This window comes from Phyllostomus discolor, chromosome 3 (assembly GCF_004126475.2).
Source record: "Phyllostomus discolor isolate MPI-MPIP mPhyDis1 chromosome 3, mPhyDis1.pri.v3, whole genome shotgun sequence".
Lineage (NCBI taxonomy): Eukaryota > Metazoa > Chordata > Mammalia > Chiroptera > Phyllostomidae > Phyllostomus > Phyllostomus discolor.
The window spans coordinates 6,547,912-6,568,083 of record NC_040905.2 but is presented as its reverse complement, the minus strand read 5'-3'; the positions used below and the strand labels follow the sequence as shown (position 1 = coordinate 6,568,083).

The window sequence follows — 20,172 nt, the reverse complement described above, 5'->3', positions numbered from 1 at the left end:
ACACGTGCAGCCTAGCACTGTGGCCTATTTTAACCAGCCTGGGGACCGCAGGTGGTGCATAAAGAAGGAAACAAACCTAAGCGACTCGCTTGTGACAAGGGCACCAACAGTAACAGCAATGAAAAGGAACTTGACAGGTTATCTTTGTCACACAAAAGTCAAAAGAACAAACAATTATTTGAAAAAATGTTTTCAAATACCATTGTATAATATCTACAATATGCAAAGAGCTCTACAAGTTGATGAGCAGAGAGGAATGAAACTTTTTAATGGGCAGGAGGTACAACTAAGAATATGAGTGTGTGTGTGTGTGTGTGTGTGTGTGTGTGCACGCGCATATGTATGATCCAGAAGTTAGAAGCGTGGAGAAAAACGGAGAGAATAATTTTCCAACAAAATTTTTGTAAAACTGAAGCCACCATCAAGATTAAGCCCTTATATTAAAATATGACTCTTCAAAATGTCTGATTATAATCTTTGAAAACAAATTGATTTTATCATTTTACTTTCATTTTAATGGTATAATGCTGTATTTTAATGGATGTTTTGTTATTTATCATCTTCCCCTATAAATATAGTTTTGACTTTTCTCTTTCTGTCCCAAATGCCTTCATTTCTCCCTATCACTAGGACTCCAAACTTTACAGTAACTGGTTGCTCTTCCTCCCCCAGATTGTCAATTTTTACCCCCAAAACTCACACTCATTACCTCTTAGCCATGCTTCTGCAGCAGTTTCATAAGTAGACTCCATTTCCAAGGCCTCCTCCCAATATCGCTGTGCTGAAAGACAAACTTCCCTAAAGCATCTATCAGATAATGTCAGCGATCTTTACTGATCTGTCATTGTTTTGACTGGTGCTTCATGTTATGTTGAGGTTGTTGTGTGTGGGAGGAGGAGTGTAATAGGATATTAAGTGGGATTTTTACCTATTAAACTGGTAAGTAAAGCCCAATGTTTTTATTTTAGTTTTTAAGTGAAATATTCTCACCTTCTAAAGGAAACTACTCATGTCACCAAAAGTTGGGGCAAATTCAGACTCTCCCTTTTCTTAGCCCACAGAAGCAATTCACAACCATCAGAGAACCCCAGAGCCCTGGAAGTTATCCAGATTCCCTTCTCATCCCCTCTCCCCAACCCCTGAGACCGGGGAGAGGGCGGGACAGTTAGAGGGACAACCAGGCTCCTCCTCCATCCACTTCCTCTGCGCCCTTCCAGCCGCAGATCTGGACAGTGACAAGGGTTATGAAAACTTTCACGTTTGAAATAGGAAATCAGAGTATTAAACTGACCTGGATGTTTAATCATGGAAATCACTGCAGAGTTTTTTAATTTGCCCAAAATGTCATTAAGGTGGAGGCAACTCGGAGATGAAGGGAAATTACCACTGTTGAACGCATTGATGGGAGAGGGGTGTGGTGGGGAGCGTTTCATTTGATAGCACAGCACAGCACACTAAATTTAAACTGATGGAAACCCAGTTTAAATTTAAATATAGAATATTAAGTGCAGAATAAAAGCCCTCGGGACAAATTAATGCTAAGCTCGCACATAACAATTCAATCACACACAGACAGAAAGCCACCTGCCCAGTCTGTGGCCGGCTCGCTCAGCCCCAACGCCAAAGATAAAACATGCCCATTTCCACTGAACTATAATGTCCTCTAATTACTAGTTTTACCAATATGATGGGATTTTTGGAAAAGACTTTTTAAATGAAATTATTTACAATCAGTGTGTAGTAAAATACAGGTGTCACAGGTGTCCAGTGCATTCATTGAATGTTGACCCTTTCAGACACTCATCTCTCTTCACCTCTGTCTTCGGAGATGCTGCCTCTCCAGTTGTCCCATCGTTTCTCTGTCTTTCATCTTCCTCTTTCTATCCGCTATTTCTCTCAGCATTTAAACAACTCAGGCCTCTTTCATCTTTTTTTTACATTATTTTTAAAGAATTTTTATTTATTTTTAGAGAGAGGGGAAGCAGAAGGGAGGGAGAAGGAGAGGGAGAGAAACAGCTACATGAGAGAGATGCATCAGTCAGTTGCCACTCGTGTCCCCCCAACTGGGGACCTGGCCCACAACCCAGGGCATGTGCCCTGGCTGTGACTTTTTGGTTCATAGGCCAGCACTCAATCCACTGAGCCACACCAACCAGGGCCTTTTACATTATTTTGATTGCATTTTTTCCATTACCATGTTTTCCCCTGTACCATCTCTCACCTCCACCTCCCCAAACACACACACACACACACACACAGTATCTTTCATCTTTTAAACACACAAGACAACAAAGTTCCCTTGACTTTGGATTATTCCCTTCCATTGTCCTCATTCTTTCCTTTTCCAATCAAACCGCAAGGGAACAATAGTCTGAAGTCAGTGTCTCTATGCACTTTTACCTGGCGTTGAACTTAGAACAGTGGGGCATCTCCCAGAGTTTTCATTCCAAGTACTTTCACTTGACCCTACTTACTGCATTTACTGCCATTGATTGTAACCCCTTTAACCTCTTGTCCTTGTACCACTCTCTCCTGCACCTCTGGACACTTCTCAGTCTCCCCGTAGGCCATTGTCCCTTTGGCCACCCCTACGTGTTTCTCAGGCCACCGAAGCGTTGTCCTGGATATCCCAGCCATTTCAAGTGCAGCACGGTAAAGAGCCAGATCTATTCTTTCTCTCTTAAAAATCCCCTCCTCTTAATTTTCCCGAACTGTTGAGGATTTCTCAGTTACCAAACCAGAAACCCAAAAGGCAGAGGTTCCCCTTCTTTGTCGCCTCTGCTCTCCTATCAGTCACTAAAGCTCCTGCTGATTCTACCATCTAAACAGTTACCTTCATTTTCCTTGTGTCTCCTGCTCCCACTGACCTGACTTGGGCTCCTGCTAGTTCTCACTGGATCTCTTTCCTGATTTCCATTCCTCTGGGTTCAAAACCTTCCCATTCATCCTATGTGCATTGCCAGGTACTTTCTTTAACTATAATTGCTTAAATTCCTTGATGACTCTGTAAAATGTTTTGGTGACCCTGTAAAATAAAATTTAAAGCGTTCGCATAGAATGTGCCTGCCCCCTTTTGGGATGTGGCCCCAGCCTGTTTAGCACGTCTTCCTCACTGTGTGCACCCCAACAGCGCCGCACTCGGAGTGTGATTTTCCCAAACGTGCCGCACGCACTCAAGGCCGAAGTGTCCTGTACGGTTTCCTACATCCGAAGTGCCCTCCAACACGGGGCGGAGTCTCAGCTCAGGCGGCCCCTCCTCTGTCTGTCCTTTCCTGACTCAGGCTTCTCTTCCACAGGTGCCACCGCATGTCAGACACACTGCCATTGCAGAGCAATCACGACACATCATAGCTGCTCACACACCTGTCTCACCACTAGGCTGGAAGTTCTTCGGAGAACAATGATCATTTTGTTTCAATGTCCCAGTCCCACGCCCTGTGTGCATGTGTCCTAGACATGCAGTAGAGCTGTTTGCAAGCGTTGGATACGTGCGTGCATGGAAACTGGAAGTGTGGGATACAGTCCCATATTAATTGAAAAGTACTGTATGTCAGAATACTCTTTGATGATTTTTACACAGGTGAAAATGAACAACTAAAAAGAAGTGCTGATCTTATGAAAGAGAAGTTAAAATCTCATGAACAGGTACGTTTATGTGTCTTTATACCACTCAACTCCCTGTAGAACATTTGTCTTCTCAAATTAGAAAATAAAAGTGATTGTTTTCGTTACTGAAGATGCCACAACTTATGGAGTAAATATATGTTTGTGAATGTGTGTGCTGGAGCTTTCGATCAATAAAAATTTTTAAAGAAATAGAAATCTTGAGGGCCCTAGTCTTCTTGCATACTGCAATGCACTAATATATCATTTGCACTTTTTCTTTCTACCAAAAAGAGATGCAACCATTTTGCTGCTTATTTGAAAATTATGTTAATAGAGTTTTTACTCTAATGAGCACTTTTAAACCTCTTTAACCGTAAAGTAAATGAGTCTTTAATCTTTATGATCGGAGTAATACATTACAATTGTATTGCCCCACGTAAGTGAAGGGAGCAGTAAATCACCCGTTGGCTGTCTCCCGGGGGCCGCCACACCCTCTGTGACGTTCTCTTCTCCCCGTGAGAGCAGCAGCCAGCGCGGTAGCGATGCTATCAGGTAGCGTGGTGATGGAAAACAGAAAGTGCTCAGTGAAGGTCAGCCCCCACCTGTCTGCCCTTTGGGAGGGTTGCGCTGATTGTTCTCATCTCCCAAGAGCCAGTGTGTCACACTCTGACCTAAGGTTTCCAGAATTCTGGTCGGCTCTGTATCAAACTGAGAACTTCAACTTGCAGGATCATCTCTAAATCCACTCTGGTTCCTCACTTAAGGGGCCTCTGAAGGAGCATATTCTGATTCTAAGACCCTGCCGGGGCTTCCGCGTATCACTTCGGGTGTAGTAAATAGCGTCTGGCGGTGCTCTTGGGAAATGTTGCTTCTCAGCATCAATTTGGGACAATTTAAATGTCTGTGGAATATATCCACCGTTCGTTTTCCCTTTCCTTTATTCTCCCCCATCCTTCCCGTACCTTGCCTGTAGAGCTCAACAGTAGACAGTGAAGTCAGGGTGTAACTGGGGCCGAGAAGGGGGAGAAATGTTTGCCTCTTTTCGCAAGCCACAGAACACTGCTTTGTCTGGAACACCATAGGGGTTTTCAGAAGAGTGAAAAGTAATGAGAAAACACCACAACCCAAGATTCTGAGCTTCTTAATCAGCTAAAGCAAACTAAAGACCCCAATCCAATGAGAAATCTCTAGTACAAAACTTCCAGTCACATCCAAAACATACGTAAAACCACTACCCAGAAACAAACTCAGGAAGTACTTGATAGCCATGTTGTGGGACTGGGAGAGGTTTTGTAACTTGTCGACAGAGAATCCTTAAGTTTTATAAAAACAAAAATACAACCAGAGGCTATTCCTTGTTGGGACTTGGTTCCCTTGGAGAGGAAGGACGGGCCCCGGCTAAAGTGGGCTACAGGAATCTGGTGTGATGGAGCCCCAGCCCGAACATCAGGGCAGCCCCCCTGCCTGAGGGTTGCCGTGAAAATCCCGGGTCTTCTGGAAGCGTTCCACTTGAGCGGTGGAATCTTCAGGCCGTGAAGTCAGCGGGGAATGAAAAGATACGTAGATTTGTCTCTCGTTTCTCAGAGCAGTAACTGCCTGCTGCACCCCGTTGAGTCTGGAGTAGTTTGTGAAAGCCACTTAGTAGTTGTGTGTATAGGAATCTAGATGTGTGCATATGAAGAACAGCCATTGGTGAGATTCACCCCAAATTCACCTGCAGAACTTCCATTAAAGCCAGTGGCTAGTAGGCTCAGCCGTTCCGCAGGTGGCCCGGCAGGGTATCACAGTGCGGATCTAGACTGTATCCCCTTGTATCACTTCCGTGAGCCGGGGGATCTAGGCTCTTTTCCCTCCTTCGTGCACTGAATACTCTGGCAAAGGCTCTGAACCCTGCCTGAGAAAAATGTTCAGAGCACACATGCATACATATATGTGTACAATTTTGCCTGCAATTTCAGGAAGTTAACGGATCCTCGAAAGCCTGTTTACTGGGTCTAAGCGAAGAACTTCTGACTTACATGATTTTTATTGGCACTCTCATTCGTTCAACAAATATCTATCAGGAGATGCACACCAGGAGTTGGGAAAACAGCAGTGATTAAAAAGTTCCTGCCTTCTGTAGTGTTTGGAGGCTTTTCGTGACCACTCGCCTCCATTGCCGTGTCTTCCTTACTGCACTGCTTCACTCTCCCTGCTGCTTTCCTTTCCTTCTGCATCTCAGGCCTGTGCGTGATTTCCTTAAGCAGGAACGTGCCACTGGGAAAATTGTCAGGCCTTTCTTTGGGGACTCCTTCTTCCGCCGCCTTCTCAGCGCCCCTCCCCCGTTCAGCACGAGAACTCGCCAACGACGGAGCTGATCTCGGGGGCCTGCGGGGCGCTCCTCCGCTCCCCAGTCCGCCCTCCTCTAGCCTCTGCCTCGTGAAGCTAACCCTCAAAACGGGGTGCTTCACCTCCTTCCGGGAGTCGGAAGTGTTTGTATAACTGTTAGAAACACAGATGCTCAGCCCGCTTTCAAAGGGGTTTGTTCCCCGTTGGGGTAAGCTGACCGACTGTCGAACAGCGACTACTCTTGGCCCTGAAGCCGGGCTTTGGCTTTTATTGGACATATTTTAATGCTGTCATGGCATTTACTCACATAATTAAAATATTTTAAGAATCTCTGATGTGCTAAGCACTAGTGATGAGTATTCAGAAAGCAGACATAAAACGACACTGTCTCCAGATGGTCTCCGTCTTCTTGGACCAGAAGCTGACTATTCTAACAGTGAACAGTATCTTTCCCTTCTAGCTACGATTACATATCAGAAGTTAATATAAAATTTGAAAATTTTGAATGATTTTACTAATCATTCAAAAGTAGTGCACACATACTTAAATCGAAGAATAAATATATATATTTTAATCTTTAGGAATATAAGAATAATATTGCCAAACTTATGAGTGAAATGAAAATCAAAGAAGAAGTACATAAGGTAGAAATAAAGAAACTTTATCAGGATATGCAAAAAAAAGGTAAGGTGTTTTTTTATTTCCTGAATTCTAAGACACCATGAAACAATTGAAATGCATATATAAACTTTTTCAGCAATTGCCAGTGTTCTTGAATGAATACTGCCTTGATGTATTTCACCTAAATTATAACATTTCTAAATTGGATTCATGGTGTTTGCATTTATTATTCCACATGAAACAATTAATGTTCTTATAAAATTGACATAATGTGTATAATTAATAACTGATATTTGTATATTCAGCATATTGAATATAACTTCACTGTGGTAATTTTCTTCCTTTAGTAAAGCAGATCTCATGAACCTATGTTGCTAGTTAACTAGTTTCATAAGGGTATTAAAAATCTTTCTTGCCCTGGCTGGCGTAGCTCAGTGGATTGAGCGCGGGCTGCGAACCAAAGTGTCCCAGGTTCGATTCCCAGCCATATTTATGTACATAATATGCAAAACTGAACTTGAAATGGATGAGTGGTTGAAAAGTAAACCTACATCTATAAAATTGTGAAGAGTTCATAAAAGATAATCTTTGCAACCTTGAGTTAAGCACCATTCTTAGAAAGAAACAAAAAGCACAAATAATAAAAAAATTCTAAGTTGAGCTTCATCAAAACTATTAACTTCTGTCCCTCAGCACTGTTAATACAATGAAAAGACAGGCCGAGGACTGGGAGACTGTACTTCCAATGTGTATCCGATAAAGGAATTGTATCCAGGACATGAAAGAACTCGAACAATTCACTAATAAGAAGTCAGACAACTAGCCCGGGCTGGCGTAGCTCAGTGGATTGAGCGCGGGCTGGGAACCAAAGTGTCCCAGGTTCGATTTCCAGCCAGGGTACATTCCTGGGTTGCAGGCCAGAACCCCCAGCAACTGCACATTGATGTTTCTCTCTCTCTCCCTCCCTCCCTTCCCTCTCTAAAAATAAATAAATAAAATCTTAAAAAAAAAAAAAAAAGAAGTCAGACAACCCAACAAGGCAAAATATCTGAACAGCACTTCCCCCGAGATACACAGATGGAAAATAAGCACATGAAAACATGTTCAACATAACTAGTAAGCAGGAAAATGCAAATTAAAACCACGATGAGATAAAACCACTCTGAACGTTTTAGAACCGCTGGCATGTTTTTAAACACTGTCAACAGCGAGTGTTAATGAAGACGCGGAGAACTGGAACTGGGATGCCTCACTGCGGGGGGTGCAACCTCCATCAGCCACTTTAGAAGAGAAGTTTGCAGCTTCTTCTGGCCCTCTAAGAAGGAGATAATTAGAAAATCCTTATATGTCTGTAAATTATTTCTGAATAACCTGTGAATTGAAGTAGAAATCCTAAAGGGTCCTAAACTGACTTATACAGACCAGACGACACATCAAAACTGTGGGGCACGGATAAAGCTGCGTTTATGAGTCTGTGTATGGGCTTCCATACAAATATTGGAAAATGCTTAAATCAATCATCTAAATACCTATATCCAGAAGTCAGGGGGAAAATATCAAACTAAGACCAAAGAAATGAGAAAGAAGGAAGTCAGGTATTAGTGAAATTACAAACACATACATGATAAAGAATCAGATTCAAAATTTTTTGAAAAACCTAATAAAATTGATTAACTCATTAACTCAAGGCTAAACAAGAGAAAATAGAGAAACTTTTAATTAAGCAATATCAGAAATGTGAAAGGAAAGTCACTTTAAACTTTAAAAAGTGAATGAACTCTTAAGTAACTGTATAAACTAACGTCTTTTTGCCAATGAATTTGAAATTTTTGATGAATCAGACACCTTTGAAGGACAAAAAGCACACAAGAAGAAATAGAAAATCTGAATTGTTCTATCTATAAATTAAATCTATCATAAATATTTTTCCCACAAAGAAAACTCCAGGCTCAGATGGCTTTCCTGGTGAAATTCTACCAAACATTCCAGGAAAAGGAATGCCAGTCTTTCACAAGCTCTTTCAGTGGATTCACAAAGAGCAGGAAACATTTTCCAGTTCATTCTAGAAGGCCAACATATTCTTCATCACAAAAACTTTCAGGAGAATTATGATAAAGAAAATCACACACCTGTCTTCTCATATACATGTATTCGTCCACAATGGGTGGACAATGGGTGGACTTTTTCCGGACAGACCTCCTATTTTTATCAATAAAATTTACTTTTTTGTAGATCACTTAAAATATTGAAGAACTATAAGCTTATAAGCTTTTTTAAGTGTTAAGGTGAATTAATTTCATTTATTTTGGGTGGGGTTTTTTTCAGTTGAATTAAGTGAAGAAAAGAATAAAGAACTGATAGAGAAAATGGAGGTGGAAATTGCAGAGTTAAATGAAAAGTTAAGGATTCAGGAAAAGGAAAGACAAAGTGAAATCATCAAACTACAGCTAGAGGTAAGTGTTGAAGACCACTGGCTGTGAGTGCGCACCCCTCAGCCTCGACCACAGTGTGGCATTTCCGTCCCACTGAGATGGACTTCACACCACACACTCGTCCTCCGTCACAGGCAGCGCTCACACCGCTGCAGCCGGGAGCTAGGCCGCCTTCCAGCACCGGCCCGAAGGAGGGACTCTCACTCCTTCAGAAGGTCCTGGGCTCCAGGGAAGGCCTCGCTCCCTCTCAGGTGTCAGATAACCCAGGGACTCCCCGTCTTTTATAGCTGAGACCACACAGGCTTCGTGGGACTTCCTTCCCGCAGGGGGAGTGTTTCCGATGCTTTGCATCACTCCCCCCTTGGCAGAAATTGTGCAGCCCTGGTGGACCAACCAGTAACCCCTCTCTTTACTTGAGATAAAAAAAGACAAATGTCTGCCTTATGAATGTGTCCAAAAACACATATTGTAGGGGCAGACAAACCAGAGGGTTTTTTTTTTTTCATTTTAAAGGGACTTCAGATAGGGCATCTTAAAGACTGACGCTCCAGTTCTTTGCTAGAAAGCCTTCTCAGTGGGTTGGTGAACCGGCTGTCAAAATCTAAAGATACTAGTATGTGACAATATATTCGTTCTTTAAAAATTTCCCTAGATCTTACCAATCTTTCTTTCCATCCTGTTTTACCACATGCCTCCAGCCTGACATGTCACCTTACACTGTCATAGGTCACCACGAGTTAAGGTAACTTACTGTTCATGTTCCTGAAAGTTGGTGTCCCTGGGGCTCTTGTCGAGGTACAGTGTTGGAAGCTGTGTAATCACTGAGCAACAGGGTTGAGTTTAGAGGCTTTCTGCAGCCACTGCCTCTGGCCGGGGGTACCCACACGCCACAGAAGGCGCTGCAGGGCTGGTGGGGTCCAGAGGCCGTATTTCCAGACCTACCCTCAACTGCTAATCCCTCCACTGGGGATGTGTGTTTCACGTGCCGTCTGGGCCCTGTTGGCCCAGGTCTGTGGTGTGGCTCACATGCAGAACTCTTGGTGCTCTTTGTTTTCATTGTAATCACCCACCTCTCTCCCCCAACTAGAACACAGCCTCATGGAGAGTTTCTCCCTAGTCCACAGGGAAATTACACTAAATTATCATTATAAGGAGAAAAGTATAATGGAAGATTTTGCAAAAAATATGACCTGTAAGAATGGCCTTACAAGAATTTTTTAAACCTGATTTAGTTTAATGTCAAACTAGAGAGAGTTCAGACTAAATCAACAAAAGCGTATCCAAACCCTACTATTCAGCCTCAAAGTCTGTACAGAAGGGCACGTGAGATTCCCTCCCATGACGGTTAGTTACACTGCATTTTCTTTACAAAAGCACACTCAGAATAATGTGAAAATATTTCTCTCTCTTTAAGTCAGCTAGATTATTAACCCTGCCTGACAGAAACCCCTGACGTCTTGAGAAAAAGATGAGGCTAGCCCCACCCAGAATCTCGCGGGTAGTGCCCGATGTTCGTCCTTTTAAGAAGCTCCTCAGGCAGTCTCAGCCTGCGGCCAGGGTTGGTCCTGTTTGGGTGTCCGTTGCCTTCTAAGGACAGACTTTTCTATCTTCTGTAATACAGAGACTATACTTTAGTTACACACTAAATATCAAAGAATATAATGGATTATATTTCTAGTTATGGAGACGATTGTTTCTAATTGTTTAACTAGAATGTTCTCAATAACTTTCTTTTTAAACTTGATTCAGTTTGATGCCAAACTAGCAAGAGTTCAAACTAAGTCAAAACCGTATCCAGATTCTACTGTTTTGCCACAGAGCATCTACAGAAGGGTATGTTGATTTTTCTCCCATGGCTGTTACTTAAGAAAATAAATCTTTTCAGTGTGTTGCCTTTCAAAAGAGCTGTCTAAGAACTTTTCTTTTTTTTTTCAAGATTTTATTTATTTATTACTAGAGAGAGGGGAAGGGAGGGAGGAAGAGAGGGAGAGAAACATCAATGTGTGGTTGCCTCTCACGTGTCCCCTACTGAGGACCTGGCCCGCAACCCAGGCATGTGCCCTGATTGGGAATCAAACCTGCAACCCTTTGGTTCACAGGCCAGTACTCAACCCACTCACTGAGCCACACCAGCCAGGGGCAGAATTTTTCTTAAAACATCTCACGCAATCAGAAAGATACTAGATTTTAACAATCTTTAAAGGCCACTGTCAATTTAACTAGTAAATCTTGGCAGTTAATGAAATCACGACAGAAGTCCTCTGACTCTGGATTATCTAAGGAATCCCATAATGTATTCTGAACTAAGGCTGACTGACTTCTGAACTACTTAGGCACACAGACGCCTTTCTGCTCCGCTCCTTCTTGTGTGTGCTTCACCACCGCACGCTCTGCGGGGAGGCGGGGACACGGGGACACACTGAAGCCGCCGGTGCTGTGGCGTGTTCTGCGTCCTCGTGTTACCCATTCAGACCCACAAAACCTAAATACTCTTCAGAATAACGCGTCTTTTTTACTGTCTACTTCTACCTAAACTAGAAGTTTAGTTTCTGTTGTCCCTTGTACTTAATCTTATTATTTCTGGATTGCAGTAACAAAATTTTTTCTGCTCCATTTAGAAGCTTCAGCATCTTCAAGAAGAGAAAAACAAGGAGATTGCTGTTCTTCGTAACACCATCCATGACTTAGAGCAGCGCCTGTCTGTTGGCAAAGGTCCTCCCCTTAAACGTCGACGGTTTTAAGTGCAGCAGCAAATCCATTCGCTGATATTTAATCTCTTTAAAAGCAGTTGAAAAATTCACTTCTATTGTCAGTATAACATACTGCCTAAGTAATAACAATGAAAGAGACAGCATTCAACTTGTTAAATTGAGTTTATTGAAATAAATCCACACTTTGGCCAACTGTGTACTGCATTCTTGCTTAATAGTATTCGCCATAACGGAGTTCAGGTACATAGGCCTCAGTTTACCTATTCAACCATCATTGACTATGGAAATACTGTCTAAGCAACCAAAAGATAGACAACATTCTTTTCTCTCTCTCTCTGTATCTCTCTCAAGACAGGCGCTCTCAAGTTTTAGAGAGCGTGATATCATGCCAAGTAAAGAAAACAATAGATAAAGCCTTCTTTCACAGGCAGTAGTAAAAATCAAGATTTGAGTCTTAGATATAAAAAAGTGTATATGGATATTTAAAAGGTAGTCATAGCAAAATACTCATACGTTAAGTATTTCTGGATCTTAAAAGACAGAATTCACTTCTTCCTTTAAAAGGTGTAATCAGTTAAAACTGTAAGATTAAAAAGACAAAAGTAATAATGTTTTGACAAGTAAGAAAAAATGGAAAACATGTCTTTGTTGTTCTTCCTCCATTCTAATTGCCAAGCATCCCACAGGAACCCCTAGGTCATAGTTTACGTTCCTGTTCTCATTGAGGCAAGTAGAAAGCCGGAAAAAGAAAAAGAAAGACATATTAACCAAATACTGCAGTCACCTTCCAGTTGCCCCTTCTTTTAAGAAAAATGGTTTGGGTCAGAATTTTCTTTGGCACAGATCTTAGAATTTGGAGGCCAGCATAATAGATTTCTTCATGTTTGCACAAATCCAATTCCTAATTTTTGATCATTATGAAGTAGCTTATAAAAATGCCGAAAGTGAAACTGTGTCTAGATTGACTTGGGAGTGTGTCCTAATTAAGTGTTTAGTTTGAAGGTCATGCTCACATTTCTGCCTTATCTTTTCAGCTTCAGGTGGTGCTGGCTTCTGTGGGCTGGGGCCGCCGACTCTCTGGTCAGGCGACCCGAGGCGAACGTCACTGTCAAGATTCAATGACGTTCTCCTCCGCCCACAGCCCCTCTCAGCTACACAAAGAGGGGAGGCTTTCCCGACACTGTCAGGTGACTGCAGACCCTGTTTTTTCAAATATCAGATGTCGACAATGTCAGCATCAGCTGCTAGGAGCTGACGCCGAATCTTTGGGCAACTTTCAGAGTAACCGATTTATACATCTCTTTCCACAGGAGGTCACCACCTCCTTTTGTGAAGAAGAAGGTGGTAACGGTTCATTCTCTGGCTCATCTCAACTCGCTGGGTCCCCCTGTCTTTGGGGGCCCTTGAGCTTATGGTGGTGATGAAGGCCTGGAGAAAGGGGGTGCTCAGACTCGGGTGGTGCTTCCGGATGCTGATTCTCTGAGGGCTGGCCGTGCTTAACGTGCCAGTGCTGGTGCCCGTGCCCGTGCCAGTGCTGGTGCCCGTGCCGGTGGTGGTCGCGATGGTGGGGGTGGGGCTGCGGCTCTGGGGCCTCGGTGGTTTTCCTCGTGGTGGCCAAGGACACATTTTTACAGACGTCATCATCGTCTGGGATCTGGAACAGATTTATCAGATGCTCATTATCCACACGTGTGGAAGTTTAGCAGGAATGCATGAAAATGATTTGCAGAGCTAACGTCTGAAATCCCAGCTAGTTAGGCTAGCACTGGCTTTGTTTTCCTAGCATAATGCTAATGAGAAAAGGATCTGGCGGTAACCTTAACATCTAGACATTTTATTGAAGTCTGATTCCCATCCACATCCAATTGTAAAGTGCTGTTTGTGCAAAGTGTGCACTTAAAGAACCTTCGAGCATCTTACAAATGAATGAACATTAACGTTTTGAAAGTAGGTAAAATAGAGTGTAATACAATTAAAGCTCAACAGTTCCGCTCAGCTTTCAACTGGTTAAATCAGTGACAGAATTCAGATTCTCCTTTTCTTATCAAGAGCATTTCCTCTATTTTCAAGAACTCCGAGGAAGAACCTGAGAGGTACAGGAGGCTTAGAGCGGAAGTCAAACACTGTGTTAGTGTGACTGCGGTCCAGCCCGCCCAGGGCCACACCCTGGAGTCGGTCGGCACGCACGGAGCCTTTGCGCCATGTCCCGGGTGCTTCCCACCTAACGGGACATCGGGGGCAAACTAATTTCTCGCCGATGATCAAAAATGCCAATCAGCTGCTCCAAATCAGTAGCTTTTAGTACCTCAGCCCGTGCCAGGAGACGTTCTGAACTTCACCAAGCTTTGTTCGCGGGTGCTGACGGGGATGGTGCCAGCAGCTGAGAAGCGCAGGTCACCGCCCGCCTTCCACGAAGCGCGATGCCCCGCCTCCGGGCCTCGGCTTGCTCGGTCTGTCTGCGCTGTTTGGTGTGCTCACGAGCCGCAGGCTCGCAGCGCACAGGCACGGTGCTGTGGGGTCAGACCTCGGCCCCAAGGTGTTTGTGAGCAAAGGTACAGAGTCCACCGGAGAGGCCAGAGGCTCTCTAAGTGGTTTGGTTCGGTGTTTTCAAGGTTTTGAATGGGGATAAATTCCACTGGAATTCAGCATACAACTACGAAGTGGTACTTTTTTTTTGGTATTTCTGAATTTTGAGAAGTTAATAGTATTTGATTAAAAATTTAAACACAGTTTGATTAAGTGTTTAAAATATACGGTGTAATGCTCTAAATGTTAACTGATTGAACAAATACAAATAACTATAGTTGTAGTAGATTAGGTTCCAGAAGCCAATGACCATATTTCACTGAGGTCACAATGTACTTTGTCACATGTTGATTTAGAGTCAGAGTGAGTCCCATGACTGATGGTGCTGTCCCCTGGTGTCCTCCTTGAGCTGACAGCATTGTTAATAGTGAGTAAACTAATGTGTCATATGATTGATGGCATCTGGGGTACGATGAAAGACTCCAATTCAACTGGGCCTATCAGATGCATATGGCATTTATTCCTTTTTACAGATGATTTGTAAATTTTGAGCATGTTGTATGCATGTTTCTGCCTTGTTTCAGTATAACTAGGTATATTTGTAACCATTAGGTATTTGCAAAAATGCCAAATACTGAAATAATCACAAAGTATGAAGAATCAACATACCGGGCATTTATTAAGCACTTAGTGTAAGTTAGACATGGAGTTGCTAATTTATTTGCATTATATCAGTCTCCGTATCTTGAAAGCAGAAAGCAACCCTTCTTAGATTATCATGTAGATTAACAAGTGAAAAATGACATTAACTAAATAACCTGTTGTGCCCCTTAGCAACTGAATGAATTAATTAAATAATTCATTAAAATTTGAGATGACTTTTTTAGAGCTGGGAGAAAATCTGAAGGAACTACAGCTTACAAATAAAATTCAGAATTGTTTTTCAATCTGAGTTTAAATTTTGCCGACTTGCCCTATCAAGCAAACATTGTTTGGAAGTATTTTTCCCCTTCTTACTATAAAGGGGGAAAGCCTAGTTAATAGACATTAAAATCCTTTCGGTATCTTTTTTATAAACAATACTTAAACAGGGTGCCTCTTATTCCGAGGAGGAAAGACTCTCGTGTGAGAAATCTCAGTAAGGAGAAGAAGACTTCTCTTGTTTTGCCGTCGATGCAGCAGCCCACCCGCAGAAGGGCAGCCGGCGTGAGGGCTGGGCCGCATGGACAGCTGACAGCCTGTGTCCCCGGTACGTCAGGTGGCGGGCTGGGCCCCGACTGCACTTCAGGCGATGCTGTGGCCCAGCTCTGCTACCACGATGCTCTCGTGGGAACCACGCTCAGGACGCTGCACTAACGTCACTCAGTGCACGTGGGCTGAGTTCTCTGAGCACGGACACTCCCGTAACACCACTCGGTGGTAACTGAACTGTGTGGTCTATGTTGCTGCTCATTTTCTCAAGTCCCTCCAGATAGAAGCGGCAATATGGATCTTGACAAGATATTTTAAAGTAGATGTCACATGACAGGAAGTGTGTGTGATTATAAAGATTACCGTTGTAGGTTTTTTTTTTTTGTACGCCAACAGAAACACCGATCAGCTCATTGGTTATGAAATCCTAACTTTAGATAACTCTTAAAAGATTTCCTTTTTCCTCCCAGCAAAAATAATTGAGAAAAATACCGTGAAAGAGCAGTTCCCACATTTCTCCTCGCAGTAAGCGAACTTAATGGCCTGTTCCACGTACGGGAAACCTAGGATGGAGAAAGGCAGGCCGAGGTGGTACACGAGGCGGCCACATCTGGAAAACAGGGCAAATACACAGTCATCGCAATGTTCTCCGTATCGGAAGCCTCCTCGAGCGTGGCTCGGAATAGCACTGTGCAGGGTCAGTGGCCTCGTAACTACGACACGGACATGCCGTCAGTAAATGTTTTTCCGCGGGGTCTGGACAAGCCACCCGGCCTTGCACCCGAGTCGGGGCAGAGCAGGACTGCAGTGAGTCTAACACCAGTATTTAGGGACGTTACGGGGATGGCACCACACATGACATCAAGACTCTGGATAGTACAGTCACTGTGACTTGGTCGAATACAACTTTGTAAGGGACTTAAAAATTCTACCGATGCTCCCACCACTGGCACGGGAAACTACACTCTGCAAATTGCAGGAGCTTTTCCTAACTGCCGCGGCAGCAGGAAGTCCACACAGCAAGGGATCGCAGCATAACCGGAAAATCCTCGAGTCTCGGCCAGTAGCCCATCTACTTAAAAGTATATCCAATGCAACAAAAGTTCAGCACAATGAAAGAAATATTAGAATACCGGCACTCTCAGAAAAATGCCTTGCCCGTGTTTTACCCAGTGTATATGGTTCTATGTGACTATCAAAGGGTTATACTTTGCAACTGTTTAAATTAGAACTCCACAGTCCTAAAAAAATGACATGGATATTAAAAATATTTACAGTAAGACCACGGAAGGCTTATGCCTAGGTCTGGTCTAAAGAGCTGAAGGGAAACAGCACCCATGAGGAGTGTTGGTATATCAAAGAACGGATGCTTTGAGGTTCCCCAAATACAAAGGTTTTATTTCTCATGGAATCAAAATAGCCATTATACTGGTTATACCTAACCAATTAAGACACCTTATAGTTCAGGAATTCAGGTATATAGCCTTAAAATTATTCATTAGATTAGAAATAAGCAAGTGGCCTGCAAAATGTGGTTATTCACCAGCAAATTCTTAGATTAGAATTGTGTGTGATGTATAAATGGATCCTTATTTTCGTTTAACCAGAACACCAGTTTACAGGGGAAAGCATGGTCAATCTTCTTTATTTCCTTACTGGAATGGCACATTCTTTTATGCAAAAGAAGGTCATTTCCAAAATATTAAAACCAAACATTTTAATGGGCTCACTTTGAAACAGCATTTGGTAATAAAATCAAAGCAGGTGTCTTATCTGAAATCACTTGCTATTAAGTTAAACACGAAGCAGGTATGTTTTCATTTCTGGCGGGGTGCGTGTGTACACACCTGTCATATATGAGGAAGTCATCTTTGCTCCCATGTAAGAGCGTCCAGACATCGGTTTGGTTTTCTTCTTGCTGATAAACAGGGATATGCTCTGAAACCTTCTTTTTAAGCTGCACGTATTTGGATCGAGAAGGGGGTCCTTGGTGATTCACAACAACATAGGAAATGTTGGCAAAGCCCTCTTTCTCCAGTTTTACTCGCAGGTCTTCCAGACTAAAACATGGCGGGGGGGGCGGGGGGGGAATACAACAGCATGAATAATTTGTATTTAATTTTATTAGTGATGCCTCCTTTTCTCCTCTCTGTTTTCTACAGGAACCTCTCTAGTTTTACATACGCACACCCCTTCTTTCTGTTCTCGTACAGGACTGAAGCTTTTATTGTTTCATTATCTATCGAGCCCTTGCGCTCGGTGAAAACCTTACGCCAAATGCCTGCATAGACACGAACCCGTTTAGTTCTCTAATTAGTCGTATGACGTGTGTTCGTTTAAATCCATGTCCCAGTTACAGAGGATTCTACCCAGTAAATAGCTGGCGAATAACCCAACAAATATTTTCTCACATACTAGTTATATGTACTTAACAAATGTATATGAATTAAATATAAATATATATATATTTGTTAAGTAACCCAAGGCCCCTGTGGCAAGTCTAGCGTTCTTCCCGCCCTGGCACAGCACTCGCCTTCGTGTGCCATACGGAAACAGCCAATGCACTCCCAGGGGTACGTTCTAGAACACTTTCATTACACAAGCAATACACATTTAGTAGGACATTATGAAACATAGGTCCATGAAAAGAAGAAAAATTTTCCGAAACTGTGATTCCCTAAATACATCTTTTCTATCTGTTTCTAATTTTATGTACACATGCGCTTAACAGCATTTCCCCGAAGGAACCCCAGACCACAGAAAGGCTGTCGTACCTGGACGCCTGCATAATGCAGAAGGATCAGCTGGCCTGGAGAAGGGCGACCACGGTGACCGAGCCGTGGGAGTTCAGCATCGGGTCTTGATCCCCGATGCTCCAGGCTGGAGGCTCCTTGCAGAAGGAGCCCTGCCCCTGGCTCTCCGCTCCCGCCCAGGGCAGGAGGCAGAAAGCCAGGGCAAGCCCCAGGCCGCTCCACATGGCTGGGTTGTCCTGTAGGAGAGGAAAGCTTTCTGTCACCCTCATCGATGGTGTCACAGCCGTACCTAGGGATGTCCATAAACCCGGCAGGTGTAATTGTCCTCCCTATGAATACCTAGCCATGGGTCCTGTCTCCATGTTGTTGGTCCCAGGACATTGGCCCTCCACGCACCAAATACTCATTTAAAGATGGAAAGGGCAGCCAGAGGCAGAACATGCTGTACTCCAAAACATGACCTCTTCACCACTGTAATATACTTATTTTAGAGAGAAGGGAAGGGAGCGAGAAAGAGGGGGAGGGAAACACCAGTGTGTGGCTGCTCCTCATGCACCCCCTACTGGGGACCTGGCTCACAACCCAGGCACGTGCCCTGACTGGGAATCAAGCTGGGGACCCTTTGGTTGGCAGTCTGGTGCTCAGCCCACTGGGCCACACCAGCCAGGGCCGTGTCAGTAGGTTTTCTGTAGACGGGTCACCTGTAATAACTATAGCGGTCCAAGGCTTTGTCTGTCTGTCTGTCTGTCTGTCTATGTCCTAGCCCAGCAGAGAAAGCAGTACAATCATTCAGTCTGTTTTATCTCTTACTGAAGTGGCTACGTTTCACCCTAATTTCTAGAATGCACATTCAGTGATTTTAGAACCGTCAGCATAAATTCAGGACTTGGTACTCCCAGTTTGCCACATAGCATAATGTTCCAAACGGCTACATAGTGAAAAGGCTGTTTCACTCCTTTCCCTCACTTCTTTCTTCGATAGAAAAAATAACTCAAACCATAGCAGAGGGCAGTGAATTAGCGTGTGCACTTTCAGATTTTCCTCTGTTGTAACCAGCCCGCGGTTAACTGTGTTTATTTCAGGTCATTTTATTTTTACATCATAGACTTCTGAGTATAATGGCAACTGTCAAACAGCTACATAAATGGCATGAAGATAAGCAGCAGATCCAGTGACACTCAGAAAGTACGGATTTCACTAAGCTCACCGCTTTTCAATCACAAAACCCAGGCTTGCTGGCCACACCCAGACCTACGTTGTTTAAAATCCCCCGCTTAAAAGCAGGCTACACAGAACCTTTCTTCAGCCTCTTCCCTTGAACTTCAAAGGTGCTTCCTCGTCCACCTAAAAGCTCCCCCTCACCCCTTAAACTGCAAAACTCTGCACTTAATCCCAGCACAGCTGGTTTTGACAAGGGCTGTGCCTCTTTCAGGGGCGACCGTTTCTGCCCCGTGGACCAAATCTGCTCTCCCTCCTTATTTTTTCTGACACCGCTCACAACAGCCCTGGACTTTTCTGCATCTCTGCAGATGGCCCTAGTTCATCTCTGCTCTCAAATTCACGGCCGTCTTTGCCCTTGACTTCTCTCTGCATTTCAACGGAAAGTCGGTTAGGCTTGACCTTTCCTTACTGCCATGTCACATCACACCTTTTTGCAGAGTCAAAGTGTCTGATTTCCCCAGCCACCTCTGCTCCCACCTGCCAGCTCAGCTGTGTGGAAGGCAGGGCAGAAATCAGCCAGACTGTGGATCTGCTCTCTGCACAACGGCACCCACCACGCCCGATTTTACAGGGCGTTTGTTCTCTTTCTTCTGCATCAGTTTTATTTCCTTTACCTACCTCTTCTTTTACGATCCCTTCTCCAAGGAAAGAAACTCTTGAACAGACTCAACATCATTTACCGAACTCGAAGAGAGGCAAGAATTGGGAAACACAAAATTCCTACTCACGTCGTGGGCTAGCCTTTCAGACCAGGAGGCTTCCTCTCTGCTCAGCAACGGGACT

The 20,172-nt window shown here is 43.6% G+C and overlaps 2 protein-coding genes across 3 annotated transcripts in view; one reads left to right on the top strand and one right to left on the bottom strand.

Annotated features, from left to right (window-relative positions):
• CCDC152 (coiled-coil domain containing 152) overlaps nucleotides 1–12,648 on the top strand; it is a 25,236-nt gene extending 12,588 nt beyond the window's left edge. For both annotated transcript variants that reach the window (XM_036020178.1, XM_028530496.2), the window contains 5 exons: nucleotides 3,581–3,645; nucleotides 6,516–6,618; nucleotides 8,881–9,008; nucleotides 10,737–10,820; nucleotides 11,606–12,648. In XM_036020178.1, coding sequence (XP_035876071.1) covers nucleotides 3,581–3,645; nucleotides 6,516–6,618; nucleotides 8,881–9,008; nucleotides 10,737–10,820; nucleotides 11,606–11,728 — 503 coding nt within the window. In that variant the 3' untranslated portion in view covers nucleotides 11,729–12,648. The remainder of the gene's footprint in view (nucleotides 1–3,580; nucleotides 3,646–6,515; nucleotides 6,619–8,880; nucleotides 9,009–10,736; nucleotides 10,821–11,605) is intronic.
• On the bottom strand, nucleotides 11,845–20,172 carry LOC114511686 (selenoprotein P). Its single transcript, XM_036020177.1, has 4 exons — nucleotides 18,190–20,172; nucleotides 17,263–17,475; nucleotides 15,908–16,025; nucleotides 11,845–13,352 (listed from the first exon to the last, which is right to left on the bottom strand). Exons 1-4 carry the CDS (start codon nucleotides 18,435–18,437, stop codon nucleotides 12,708–12,710), a joined length of 1,224 nt encoding a protein of 407 aa, XP_035876070.1. The 5' UTR covers nucleotides 18,438–20,172; the 3' UTR covers nucleotides 11,845–12,707.